Here is a 15,269-nt window from a genome sequence, read left to right on the forward strand (position 1 = left end):
GAGCTAATAGAGGTTTCTCGAATAAATTATTCTTGAGAAAAGTTTCTTGGATATTACATAATTGACTATTTTAAGTGCAAATAAGTAGACCAAATAGCAACAATTTACCAAATATAAAGTCAAGAATACAGAAAATATCTATGAGGCATTAGTCCTCTGAATTTTTCAACTGCTCATTTAATTGTCCGTTTCTGGCCAATTTTAATCGTCGCATTATTAGCTTGCATCGTATGTTCACTTAGCACTTGGTACTGATGTAACATCACTGATCACAACACACATGAAATAGCCTAATTTATTTGTTTGATCGACACACTTATATTTTTTTTTGGTGTACTTGGTAAAATAGTAGGACTTGGAATTAATAAATATGCAAGGAATTTTACCCTTTGTTTTCTTTGATTGATTTGTTGTATGCATGTGGTGTACATGATGCACAGGGCGAGCTTATGTCAATACATATGTGTGGTCGATTTTTGTTTTGTTTTGCGGGTATATGTGTGGTCGATTAAACATGAAGAGAGGAAGTAGTAGGTAGCTACGGAGGGAAAGGCAAGAGCAGGAAACGAAAGAGGGGATGGACACAACGTGGGCGCGAGTACGCGGCCACCCTTTTTACACTCTCGCTGCATCTTGCATGTTACCCGTCTCGTGCATTATTCGCTTCTTCTACTCTCGGTCGGATCAGACCACACCACTTGTTTACTCGTGTCGATCGTACCATTATCCAATGATTCAATACGAGTGAGCTGAGTATCATCGTCTGGCCTCTGTCGCTGCATCTGGGCTCCACCAGCAGGATGCGCGCACGACATTAGTAGTCAGATCAGTGATCAGTAGCGAGATATAGCGAGTGATGCGGCAGCACGCAGGGCTCACAGCACGTGACGCCGGCCGGGGCGCGGGGAGCCCCATGTGAGATGCGACCACCGTATACGCGTCACCCTCCGCCGTCGATCGTGAATCCAACGGGCCGTTGACCGGATGGCCGGAGGAGATGAATCACGGCCGGGGATCGCGCGTCGGCGTAGACTCGACGCCTTGTTTTGCGGCGACGGTGAGGACAGGGCCAATCACGGACGATTTGAACTGTTGCACATCCCGGTTTGCTTTTGGGAAAATATCCACTGATACCACCCCTTACATGATATCATGATATCGAGTTTCACAAAATTTGAATTCTAAGTATTAAAAAATTTAAAATAAATTTGTGGTGGTTGACAAGATGTGTGTTTACATTCTCTAGATTTTTCACAGCCAAATTTAAAATACACCAAGAGAAACAAAAAAGACAAATGCTATGTGAATAGTGCCATTTGTGTTTTTGTCTTTATGTGACACTATTTATGCTTAATTTCTCTTTTTTTTTCTCTATTTTGAATTTGGTTACGAATGTTACTGGGCATGTATAGACACGCATCTTACGAACACCCAAAATTTTGGTTTTAATTTTTTGAACATTTAAAATTTGGATTTTGAAAAGTGGTATCATGGTATCAAATAAGGTGTGATATCACTAGATATGTTCTCGTTTGCTTTTGTCACTCCGGGCCTTGTTTTGCGTTTTGGCTATCTGGTGCATATGCTCCATTTATTTAACCTGCATTCTAATATAAAAGTTCAAATATTTTTTCTACAAAATGTAGCATGTAGATATCAATATCCTGTGTGCTTAGAAAGCTGGTTCAAGAAAAACCGACTTTTTTTGTGTCCATTGCAAAATGACAAAATTTGGTCCTAAAATAAGGCTTCTCACGAGACATTTTTTTTTACACAAGCAACTGAAAATGTTGCCTTTCGCGAAACTTCATCATGCACACATGGAATGTTGAGATAATCATGCAAAGTTATTCTAAAAAAATTAACATTTTGGATTTTTATTCATGGGTAACGGGCTCCGAGATCAAAAGTGCATTACCGAATATTTATAGTATATGTTAAAGGATCCTGTCTCGAAAAGGATGTCATGCGACATTTTTTTCTGGGTCGAGGGACTATGATAGTTTAATATCTTATATGTTGTGGATGTGATTTATTCCTTCTACCATGAATGGGATTTAATTAAGAAAATACAAGAAGGTTAATTTCTTCCATCAACATTTTGTGGATGAGAATTTTGTTCCTCCTTTATAAAAAAATATTGATTTTTTATTTTTATTTTTTTGAAAGTAGCTCGATCGAGATCGTTACAAGTTGAGCATGAGCCAATTTTTGTAACTTGACTCAGTTCAGGTCAGCTCGAATTTTAGTATGAGCTAACTTAAGCATAGTCCAACTCGCTTGACTTGACTAGTTTGCAGCCCTGGTCGACCATATATCACATTATATGCTTAGCTTCATGTGTATTTTGTGGACAAACTCATCTTAGTAGTCGAATCCCCTTCCTGGCAATCGATTGTTGGAGCGATCATTTTCCTTGGCGCGGCAGCGCTCGCGCCATGCGCGAAATCAATTCCCTTTTTGTCTTTTAGTGTTTAATTACGTTCACATGTAGCTTTGTGTTCACACTAATAGCTCACGTTCCCACTTGCAAGTTGCATATAGCCAAGAGTGTTCACACTGCATGCATGCATAAAGTATCTCATGGGCCTGCATTTAATAAGCCAACTTTTTAGCATGAGGCTAGCTCTCACAAGTTGCTGCATGCATGCACAGAGCATCTCGCTCTTTTTTTTCAGCACGACGCATACTTTCAATTCTCTTTATTTGCAATTCCCTTTTGACAATTTTTTTTTGCAATTCCCTTTATGTTGTTATTTCGTACGGGATTTCATGTTTTTTGGATTAATTTTTATAATTCCCTTTTTCGGGCCAGTGGTTTTTAAGGGGGAAAATAACGGGTGGGAAGATCCACTTGCAACTCAAATGAACTACCACTTGCTACTCAAATTAAGTACTGTTTTTAAGTTGTAAGCTAACAGAAATTGCTAAAATATTTTAAATGAAATTTACTTTTTAGAGTCGCTGGGTTTTTGTATTTACCGTTGATAAATAACGGAGCACCGGGTTGATAACTTGTAAACAAAAATAGAGTCGCTACATGTTTTAAATTAAATTAAATTTTAAGGGTTGATATTTATTTATATTTACCATTGATAAATAGCGGGTCACCGGGTTGATAGCTTGTAAACTAAAAGAGAATCGCTAAAATATTCTAAATGAAATATTTTTTAGGGTTATTATTTATTTATATTTACCGTTGGTAAATAACGAGGCACTAGGTTGATAGCTTGTAAAATAAAAAATGTTCGCTAAAATATTCTAAATGAAATACTTTTTAGAGTTGGTAGTTATTTATAATTACCATTGATAAATAACGGGGCACTGGGTTGATAACTGGTAAACTAAAAAGAGTCGCCAAAATATTCGAAATGAAGTTAGATTTTTAGGGTTGGTAGTTATTTATTTTTACTGTTGATAAATAACAGGACAACGGGTTGATAGCTTCTAAACTAAAAAAGATTCGCTAAAATATTTAAAATAAAATTAACTTTAGGGTTGATAATTTTATACATTTATGGTTGATCACTCAAGTACGGAGGGGCTGATTATTCAAATAGAGAGAGCTGATAACTTTTAGCCAGAAAAAAAGTTTGTCGAAACATATTAACATGGGTGCTAGTTTTGAAGATCTCGTCGAGACGGATTTATTGGTGAAAGCGAATCTTAATTTAGAGTTATCGTTTGAAAGTTAAAACGTTTTGAATTTTCAAATTTGGGAAACATTCCGCTGACATCAGCAGATTCGTCTTTTTGTGGATGCATGCAGAATTTTTCCTCAATAGCCTGCACGAGGTTGATAATTTTATACATTCACCTTTGATCACTTAAGTACGGAGGGGTTGATTATTCAAACAGAGAGGGTTGATAACTTTTAGCTCAAAAAAAAGTTTCTCGAAACATTTCAACATGGGTGCTAGTTTTGAAGATCTCGTCGAGACGGATTTATTGGTGAAAGCGAATCTTAATTTGAAGTTATCGTTTGAAAGTTAAAACGTTTTAAATTTACAAATTTGGAAAAGATTCCGCTGACATCAGCAGATTCGTCTATTTGTGCATGCATGCAGAACTTTTTCTCAATAGCATGCACCAGGTTGATAATTTTATACATTTACCGTTGATCACTCAAGTACGGAGGGGTTGATTATTCAAATAGAGAGGGTTGATAACTTTTAGCCGGAAAATAAGTTTGTCGAAACATATTAATATGGGTGCTAGTTTTGAAGATCTCGTCGAGACGGATTTGATTGTTAAAACGGATCTTAAATCGGAGTTGTTGTTTGAGAGATAAAACATTTTAAAATTTCGAATTTGATACTCCCTCCGTTCCTTTCTATAGTGCCTATAGATTTTTGGCATTTGTTTCACAATATAAGGCTGTAGCTTGGCTTTTTTCAATTACCCCCTCAAACTGGTCAACTCCCACATGACATGCATGAAAAAAATCCATACAAAATAGGAAACAATTAATTGAGATTCCTAATGCATGGCCCCAAGGATTGCTTAGATTTAGGAAGCAATGTTTTTCTTTCCTTAATTAAACCTGGCTGCACATATATGGAGAGTCAACCAGACAGATTTGTGAGATTTGTTATGGTAAGTTAGGAAGTTATCGATTTCCCTAATTTTAGTCCGATCTCAAATCGTTCAGCCAGGGGGTCTTGTATAAAAAATACTCTTGCGCTAATTTCCGTGCCGAAAAACTATAAGCACTATAGAATGGAACAGAGGGAGTAAGTTTTAACGTGAACATGAGTAAGAGAAAGGAGAAGAAAGAGGTTTGCTCACGTAACCCAAAAAAGCTGTCTGAAAGTGATCGCTAAGTAAGCTTTGAGCGAACGACCGCCAGCTAGGGTCGCCCCTTAGTAGTCGGTGGTAGCCGGGATCAGGGATTTCCCTTAGAACGAAAATGAATTGATCAAATCATTTTTCTTTTCCTTCTCTCTTTTGTAATTTCTCCGCATAAACATTACACTTCATTCGGTAATTTTCTTTCATAACCAAAATTGATAGTTTAGGCCTGGGTTGTAACTTGTAATACACTCTACGCTCCATATTAATTAGTTGTCGATCACAGATTTATATCTAGATACAGCTAAATCAGCGATAACTATTATGGAACAGAAGGAGTATCTTCCAAAAATTTCCTAGTTCGGCTGAACTGCTAAAGTTCTTGCAAGTGACTCTAACTCGATTCGGTTGCCCGCACGTATTAATCGGGTGCAGTACAACACCACCAGCGAGCGTGTCAGCGTCAAAACTCGTTTCGAGCCCGATCATACTAAAATTTCAGTCGAAGCGAATGGCAGGCGCTTGGAGCAATATATCGTGCAGGCATATCTATCATGCCGGCCGGGGCCCCACGCAACAGTCATCGATCGCCACCCACATACAAGTAATGCAAAGCCAAAAATAATAATCCTCAAAACATTAGTACACATGCTGTGTCGACATGTATTAATTTGGAGTAAGTACGTATAGCTACCAAGCAGATACCGATGGTTCGACCCTTCGCTCTCACGGCCGGCGAATCGATTAATCAACGAGACCAAATTAAGTTAGGCGCAGGTGCTTGCTAGCTAACTGCTGTACTCCAGTGCTAATACTGAGCTCGGACGCAAGAATGGATTCGAGCTCGATTGATTGATTGACTGATAAGTGCCTCCGGCGAGCTCGTCTGATATTCTGATGGCTCCGGCTCAGCGAAGGTCGTGGCAGTTAGGTAGCGCGATTTGGACGCTAGCAGCAGCTTGCTCCGATCGGTGGACGATGGCTGCTGCCGACGATCGACGGCGACGTGCGCGCTAAGCATCAGCTACCACTGTAGACCCCGGCTTCCCCGTCTTTAAATACAGGTCATCACTCGCTGCCACGTACTGGTCTTTCCGCTAACATCTCGCCATTCCGGTTGTTAACGAAATCAATTGATCCATAGGACGCGCGCGACTATTGTTGTGCGAAAATGGATATGGCAAATATTATGCTGACAACATTCTAAATGTATATTTTTCTGAATTGTATCTGCGACTACTTTATCGGTCGACGAAGCGGCTCAGTTTCGCCGGTTCCATTGAATTGTATCCCCGGCTCCCCGCAAAGCAAATAAAACAATCATCTGTTCTAGTCTACTACTACCCTACTTTATACTTATGTTGTTACCTGACTATTTGCCTAGGCTAGCTTGAGCAGCGGTACTATCTGCTTAATACTAATCAATTCGCGAGGTGGACCTCCTGTAATACTGACCTGGCATCGCCCCCTGAATCCGACGTGCCACTGGCCACATTGCCAGCTGGCACAAGCCGCCAACCGGTCGCCATCGTCGCCACGTCGGACCGCACTACGCTAGCTAGCTTGTGGTGTTTGTTTAGGGGTGTCACGGCTGCCGTTGCGACTTGCTAATCACGTAGGTGAGCTCTCAGCTAATTCCATATGCTCCAACAAAGCTAAGCTAGCCTTGTTAGTTAATTATCATATACACTAAATTAGTTAACAAGTACTTGCATCGGGCATGCACATTGTACCTTTGTGGATGCATGTACTCCTATTTTTCTCGTTGGTATTGCTTCTAAGATACCCCTCCTATGTTGCACCATCATTATTGGCCGGGAGAGTACGTACCATGAGAGCCGAGCACTGGTAGCAGGTAGGTGGCCATTAGGTGATGAAAACTGGTCAAGGGCATATCTCGGATCGCATGCTCGGAAAGGAAAAGAAATGGTTTGAAAATGGGAAAGGAAAAGCATAGATAAAAGAATATTAATAAAGAAAAAACGGGAAACATGGGATCACGATTGTTGCATGTGCGCGCGCCAGTTCTGGACCGAGGGTCCAACTCCAGCTCATAATCTATTGCTTGGGTTATTCGGGCGTATAAAAAAAAGGAGAATCTTCCAGCCTTTAGGCTTGTTTAATCGTATATCGGAGAAATACAAAAACAAATTCGTATTTCATGAATTTGATTTACTTGTTGACTGCACTCTGCACTGACATGTAGGTCGGTAAAACCCCATATATACATAACAGTAACCTATGAGAACATTTCATACTGACGCACGGTATGCATAGCAATAAAACGTCGGCCAAGAAAAACAAACGAGCAATCCTGTAGCCTAGTGAAACGGAAAGAAAAACATGGAAGCATACTAGTTCAGGTTGCCACGGAATGGGAAAGCATGAGAAAGCGGAGACAAAGGAAAGGGAAAGGAGAGTGAGGTATAGCGTATGGGCGTCGGTCGGCTCATGTGGGGGGTGGCAGGAGTACATGCTACACAACAACATAGGCGACTACATTTTTGTTTTTGCGGCACAGCTCACCAGGTATTGTTGCTGGTGGTGACGCGCTGATGCCGATGTCTCCCCATGCGGAGCGTCGGCCACCGACACGGCGACCGCACCGCCTGCTGCCCGTGCAGAGAACCGGGGATCGTCGGTGACTTAAGTAATAATACTCCAGTATACAGTACTAGGAGTACATTGTTTGGCGTTATATTTCTTTTGCTAGATTTTTCTAGCCTCGGGATTTCCATCGGATCATAGTTCAGAGATGTCAAATGGTCCCGGTCAAACTGCCCTCTCCAACCACATTGCCCAACTATTTTTCTATTTTAGCTACAACCAGCCTTGAACAAAACATATCAGTACGTGGCTCAGAGTATACAAGTACTGTATCAAAATTTGCGAATTGACCAGCAAATAAAACACAAAAATCAGCACGAGCAGTGTGCGGTTGGGCATTTTTGGTGGGCACCATTCCAGTCGACACATTCTAAAATCTTCAAAAGTTATGATTTTTTATAATATATGTGTACAGTGGATGCCATGACGATTCTTGAAAATATGATCGAAAAATCCCATCGAACTTTGAAAATAACTATTTTTTGAGGGATTGGAAATAGTACAGTAACTCTTTGTTCACCTTTTATTTCTGGACAACTACTTCGTTCTGTTCACCCCGGGTGCCACTATCTGCCCTGCATGTGCGAGCACCATTATTCCGCTAACCTAAAGAGAAAGTTAAGTTGAGGCCGATCTGAATCTGGAAGCCAGGGTACGTGTACTGCATAATGCCGGGCACAAAACAAAAGGGAAGGCACATATAAATAGCGTTAGAATTCGTTGAGATCACATGCATTATGCACAGATCCAACGATCTCGCCTCACCTCACCTCACCTGCTGTGCTGGTGGTGTGGTGCGGAGATGATGATCAGTTCAGATGAGCTTCTCTTCTCCCTTCCAGGACAGTGCGTGCATGCGTCCCATGTGACATGTTCTTCAGTTCCATCTCCCCCACCCCACCCACCCAACAGCAAAATCTCTCCCCCATTTCCTCCCCTCAAACGGAATCGGCTCTACACAACAGGAACATCATCAGCAATGCTCCAACAACCATACAGTTGAGAGGGGAAAAGGGGGCCGTTACGGGCGTACCTGGTTTGGTGTCAAGAACATCATAAAGAGACCACTATGCCACCTAGCGTACTGGCACCCTCTCTGCTGACAGGCAACAGTCCCAGGGTGCACCCTTTAGGGTTCATGTTTTGAATTGCTGCATCAGAAAGAAAAAAAAGTTGAAAGTTATGAGGAACCGAAGATGTACGGCGCACCGAGATAATGTGGATTGTACCTTACAGTTTCTGCAGTACAGAGCAGCAGAGACACATACCTGAACCAGCACAGGGAGACTACAACATCGACTTAAAAATATGTGATTCATATCTGGGAACAATCTTCACAAGTATTGTCAGTCATTAGAATGAGAGGCAAAGCAGAACACCCTGCACAACTGAATAAACTCTGATGAAAAACAAAAGGAACTTGTGTACATGACATGACAGCAATGGGGATGCATGGAAGCTGTAAGAATTTTCTGTTGCTCCCCAAGCTACTTGCCAGGAGTTCTGGGTCAGCTCGTCTGAAGAAATGAAGTCTCGAAATCCTTACACTTTTTTCGAAACAATACACTGTAGCTGTTATATGATATACATGTATGATATGCACCCTGTACTATACACCAACTGCTATACATGAGAAGAGACGTGCTGGGGCACCTCCATAGTACCTCTGGAGTATCTACATATCAGCTCTGTAGCATCTATCTACATGTTTCATTTCTTGTGGTCTGTGAAACTATAACAGCCTAATTCTTGGGCACTAGCTTCATCATGAAGTCATAGCGCACTCCTTCAGCTATCTTAGGTGCCGGCCACTTGGCATCTTCTGGTACACGGATGCTTTTGTAACCTTGGCTTTTGTACAGCCGCAGCGCAGCGAGGTTACTTACATCACAGTGCAAGGCCACAGACCGGCATCCCCAACTCCTTGCTCGTGCCTCAGCTTCCGCGACGAGCATCTTAGCGATTCCTTTTCGACGTTCCTCCTTTCGAACCGCGACGTTTGCTATGTATGCAATACCTGTTCTGCACATATTTGGAAGGAACTTGGGTGACTTTCAAGAGGGAGAAACTACTTGCTGCATGTACATATTCAGAACACTTCATGCAGAATGATCTGCGTGAGAAGGTTTTGCAATGCTGAGTACTTCATGCAGACTAAAATTAGCACAACCAATTTCAGGCTGAAAGTTTTCCTATTGAGGGAATATTTTAGAATGAGTCGACTCAGGTAATTGTGTCCAATACTCAGATGAATGTCACAAGAGGACCCATTCCCTCAAACTTTCTTGATGAAGCAAAGCATATACATGGTCTCCCCCTATTATTTCATATTTCTCCAACTTTATGCAGGTAAAGAGCCTGCATTTCGTATCGGTAGGGAGTAGCTATAAAGTAGAACATATTAGGAAATTGACATCTCAACAGAACATGACTACAAAGTAAACATAGATACTAGATAGAACCGGGAAAATTGAGAAGTATGATCTAGTTAGTACCTAAACATATTACTGTCGGACAAGATTGTCAAGGATGAATAGTATTCCAGTGAGATTAAAAGCTGCACTAGAGATGCATGAAGCTTGCCCTATAATTTTAAAGAACACCCAGGGTTTTGCATATTATTTTCATTGAGCAGAAAGTGTGTCCTATACTAGATACATAGTTATGTTTAGTTGTGCATTCTTAAAATATGGTAGACATCAGGATTCAAATGAATGTTTATTCTTTTTATTGGTTGCTTTTCTATATATTTTGTTTTCTGAAAATATCAGAAGTGATATTGCACAAGTTGTTGCATCTTATCCCAATCGAGCTTCGAATTGTAACACTTTTTTACAATGAATTGTAAAAATAAACAGCAATGAACCAATATTGTGCTAATACACTTGCCACTAAATTGGCTGGGTACTGCATTTTATTCAAATACCTGCACATAGGTTGAGTACTGTCATCTTATACTCGTGTTGATATTTTTCATTTCTACAAGTAAACCCATAGTTTTACAGGTTTGGGTTCAATTCGAACCATGATGTTCATTTGCGGTAAACAGAAGGGTCATCTGAAACAATAACATTCACCTTAGCCATTCTATGTTATGCTATAGGCACCACTAGATGACCATATAGCCTTTTGGTTCTAGTCAAGTACAAAAGGAAAGACACACAAACAAAAAGAAAAAGGTATACATCAATACATAACCATAGAAGGAAGCACAAGAACTCATGCATCCAGGCAAGATAATAACAACATTTTGGTTTGAGAAACTGAAATGCATTATGTAGTCGAGAATTACATGAGTCGTCATGATTTAGACAAGAAAAGGTTACACAACTACATATTACTACCATGTCATAGTGCGATGAGCGTAAATCATATTGTCTTATAACCTATGAGCGCAATCCTGGAACACAGATCACAGAACATGTTGTCACGTTGAGTAGATTTATGCCATTTGAGGAGTTTATACAATATGGATTCTCAGGAACCTAAGGAAGTGAGAAGATGATGTGATACATCTCTTTGCAAAGCTACAACATGCACTAGTGAAAGAGCAACACAGCAATGCTAAGTTTCCACACTGCTGCTGTTAGTATGACAGAATAAGATTTTTTTTATCACACGGGAGAGGCGCTCTCCAAAGATTGAGTCGATGAATTATTAAAATAATGTTTTGAGAGTAGTCCTATACACATTTAATATGGCATGTTCTAAGATACTCCTATGTTGCATCATTATTGGCTGGGAGAATACCATAAAAGCCAAGTGGGTGGCTAGTAGGTGATGAAAAACTGGTCAAGGCATATCTGGGATCACATGCTAGACCCAGAAAGAAATAGTATGAAAATTTAAAAGGAAAAGGAGAAAAAAACGAAAATAATTGGAAAACATGGGATCACGATGGTTGCATGTGCACCACCTTCATAGTTCTGGACCAAGTGACCAACAACTAATCTATTGCTTAGGTTATGTTAGCGCATATATAGAAATAAAAGAATCTTCCTGTCTTTAGGTTTGTGTAATTGCCTCAGAGATATGGAAAGAAACAAAATCACATTCATCAAATTAATTTAACTTTGTATTTGCAGCCAGTACTGACATGTAGGACCAGTGCCGTGGAAAAAAATCAGCTGGACCCCACAAAAACAGCAACATGTGAAACATTTTACTGATGCACAATAGTCATCATAGGATAGGAATATGTAGAGCAAGCAAGGTAAATAAATAATTAATCTTGTAGCCTAGTGAAAAAGAAAAACATACTAATAGCTACTAACCATAAAACATACTACCTCTGTTTCGATGAATAAAGGCTTATAAATTTAGTCAAAAGTCAAATCTTGCAAATTTCGACCAAATATAAAGAAGAAAATATGAACATCTACAAGATGAAACGAATATATTATTATTTTTAAAAAATGAATCTACTAATATTTATTTGGTATCGTAATTGTTTATATTTTTTCTATAACATGGGTCAAACTTAGACGATGTTGACTTTTAACTAAATTTGTAAGCCTTAATCATTGGAACGGAGGGAGTATTGCTGCTGCTGGCTAACGGAATGGAAAAGCATATGAGAAAAGCATTCACACTGGAAAGGGAAAGGAGTGAGCCAGCGTCAGTAGGTGGCATGGCAGGAGTATATGCTACAAAACACAAGGGACTACTGGGGTTTGCGGCACAGCTCACCAGGTGTTGGTGACGCTCTGATAGCAACGTCACTAAGCGCAGATGCTGGTGGGAAAAGAATTGGCGACTGACAAGGCGACTGCACAGCCGCTAAATTTGACGACACTGGCCTTTTGTGATAATAATACACTTGCCACTAAATTTGCTGGGTATTGCATTTTATTCAAATGCATCCATATAGTTTGAGTACTGGAATCTTATACTCGTGATGATGTTTTTCATCTTGTACAAGTTAAAGCAGAGTTTTATGGGTTTGGATTCGTTTCGAACTATGGTTTGTTTGTGGTGAAGAGAAGGGTCATCTGAAACTATAACATTCAACTGAGAATTCTATGTTCATGGTGTAGGAACACTAGATGACTATAAACTTTTGGTTCTAGTCAAGCACAAGAAGACAGACACAAACAAAAAGGAAAAAGTAATGGGGTCCCCAGATCCCACATCAATATATAACTATAAAAGAAAGCAGAGCAACTACGCATAAAGATAGAGCAACAATTTATTTTTTAGAAACTAAAATGCATTATATAATCGAGAATTACATGAGTCATCATAATTATAAAAAAGGCTACAAGATTAGTTGATTACGCATTACTATCATGCTATAGTGCGATGAGGCGTAAATCCTGTTATCTTATAACCTGTGACTAAATTGAATATGCAATCCTGGAACACAGATCACGGAACATTCTAAGTAATCATGCTTATGATTGTATGGTATGCGATTGATAAAATATATGACCAGTATTCTTAGAAGACTGATGCAGTGAGACAATGACGTGATACTTCCTTTTGCAAAGCTATATGACATGCACTATCAAAATAGCAACATGGCAACACCAAGTTTGTCCACTCTTGCTGGTAGCATGGCAGAATAAGAAGAAAAAAATACCACAGGGGAGAGGCACTCTCAAAAGATTCAGTTGATGAATTATTTTTCAAAATGTTTTGGAGAAACAGTTACATGCACATTTAATATAGCATGACTTGAGGATGTTAGACTTTGCTTTCCAAGTTGGACTAGAATCAGTACGATTTACTATCTTGGTTCTAATATTTGCGTTCAACCTTTTTAGTTCTTGAAATGCAGCTACAAAGGCGGCTTAAATGCAAGGAACTAATTTTAGTTTGAGGTAAATATTTTAGATGTCTTGACTTTTTTTAGTTTGAGTAAAATTTTCCTTGTCTCCAGTGCTTGAAAGAAAATTGTTACCCTGAGCCATTATTTGAGGCAAGGAGCTTTTACAAATTTTGCTCAAGAGATATAGGAAACCTAACTTGCATCAGTTTTGAACAAAATCCCCAATATCAGCTCCCCAGCCTGTTCCTATTTTGGGGAAGAAAACTAGTACACATTTTCTCTTAGCAACTTGCTTATTATTATCCCCTGTGCTTCTAATCATATGCCACAACCAGCTAAGCTAAAAAAAGATTTGACGGTTGAGTTTTGGTTCGGCCGGTTGGCTTTCCATAGACTGCAGAGCTAGTTTTACACTTCTGGTAACTCTAATATTTTTCTCAGGTTTCCTTACATCTGTAGTTAGCTAAGGACACCCCACTTCTGTTTTCGGCTTCCCATGGAGATTTAGAGAACTAGGTAACAAGAGTAGAATGTTATGTTGTCTATCACCTTCAATTGTGCAAATTCTTGACTATAATATTATATTGGTATTCCATGACAGGTTATGTTAACAGCGCGTGACTGCTGGCTTAAGTCGAGGTTATAAAATGTAGTGCATATCAATGTCAAGACAACAAGGTAGGAGCAAATAGCTATCAGACACATGATGATGCACCTACATGTCTAAAAAAATTTAGCATCTAAATAGCTATAGAAACTGTGATTATACCCACATCTCCTTGTAGAATAGATACAATAGGTAAGCCATGAAGAAGTAATGAGAACACTGGTATTACAAGGCATAATCAATTTGACATCAATGATATGGGTGCTTAGAAACATTTATAGCTTATAGTTGCACCTACACAGCCTAAACGATTCTAGCATCTAGAAACTGGAAAAAAACTTGCGTATTTAAGTTTCAAGCAAATAGCGATGTACCTTCTCTGCTTGAGAGGTCCCCGTCTTGGAAGGTAGTCCGCCACCGTGTCGACCGTGAGAATACCAGCAATTGAGCCTTTACTGACGCCATATTTCCCATGAAACTCGGCATCCGTCAGATCCCCACACTCGATACTGACAGTGCTGTTAACCGCGGCAGGGTTCACCGCGACAAGGCACGTCCTCGTGCAGCCAGGTGGAACCGCGAAACCGGATAGGAGGGCGATGTAACGGTCGAGCCGGAGAACGAGGTCTAACGGGAACTTGTAGCCCGGAAAGAAGGATCCGCAGTGAGTGTCTGCAACTTCCCAGCAGTCCTCCAGCCGCGCATCCCGAACGACGATGCCCGTTCCAGGGTACAAAGACGGCAGCAGTTCAACTGCTTGGCTGGCGTAGCATACTCCTGTAAATAAGCATGGATGCCAAATATGTCAAGGGGGCAGCAAGCTGGCACTGTGCAGTGATGTTCACAAATAAAAATGCACCAGATAAAAGATAACTTGCGTTCAACCATATGCGAAGAATAAATAAAATGCTAAATGCGCGAACTACCATGCTCAGTTCTTGAATTAGGCTCGTTTGGCAGCGACAGGGGCTTGGTAATAGCCACACGGCAAACCAAATGCCCAATTGGGGCCGACCTACTAAGCCTCCATTCTCGTTCAGGATACACAAGTACAGAATTACGCATGCCGAATCATATATGGTGTGAAATTGACTGGGTTCGGCGTAACCTGATGACCCAGTGCCCCAACCGTACAGAGGATTTCAATCGGAGGGGAGAGCGGAGGGGAAGGACCTGCGGCGGGTTTGGAGGGGAACGGCGAGCGATGGCGCTGGACGGCGGATCGGCGGCCGTGGCAGAGAGGCGAAGAGGATACCGACGGCGACGAGGAGCGCGGTAAGCCTAGCAGCGCCGGCGGCATCATGGCCTCCTCCGCCTCGCCTCCTCCGCTCCTTCGCTGTCTCCACTGGATTTTTTTTTAATCCCGCAAGCCAACTGGAATGCGTTTTCCTGCTTGAGAGCGTATTCTGTTGAGATATACGTAAAGCGTTTGTGCGTCTTCACTTTCATTTTACGTAACCCGAACGAATACGTTTTCCTGCTGGAGTCACGGGT

The 15,269-nt window shown here is 40.6% G+C and overlaps 1 protein-coding gene across 1 annotated transcript; it reads right to left on the bottom strand.

The window, feature by feature from the left end:
• Positions 1-8,771: 8,771 nt before the first annotated feature.
• On the bottom strand, positions 8,772-15,102 carry LOC124693542. The gene is made up of 3 exons (XM_047227019.1): positions 14,949-15,102; positions 14,150-14,552; positions 8,772-9,420 (listed from the first exon to the last, which is right to left on the bottom strand). Exons 1-3 carry the CDS (start codon positions 15,076-15,078, stop codon positions 9,141-9,143), a joined length of 813 nt encoding a protein of 270 aa, XP_047082975.1. The 5' UTR covers positions 15,079-15,102; the 3' UTR covers positions 8,772-9,140.
• Positions 15,103-15,269: the final 167 nt, after the last annotated feature.

This window comes from Lolium rigidum, chromosome 2, assembly GCF_022539505.1.
Source record: "Lolium rigidum isolate FL_2022 chromosome 2, APGP_CSIRO_Lrig_0.1, whole genome shotgun sequence".
Classification (NCBI taxonomy): domain Eukaryota; kingdom Viridiplantae; phylum Streptophyta; class Magnoliopsida; order Poales; family Poaceae; genus Lolium; species Lolium rigidum.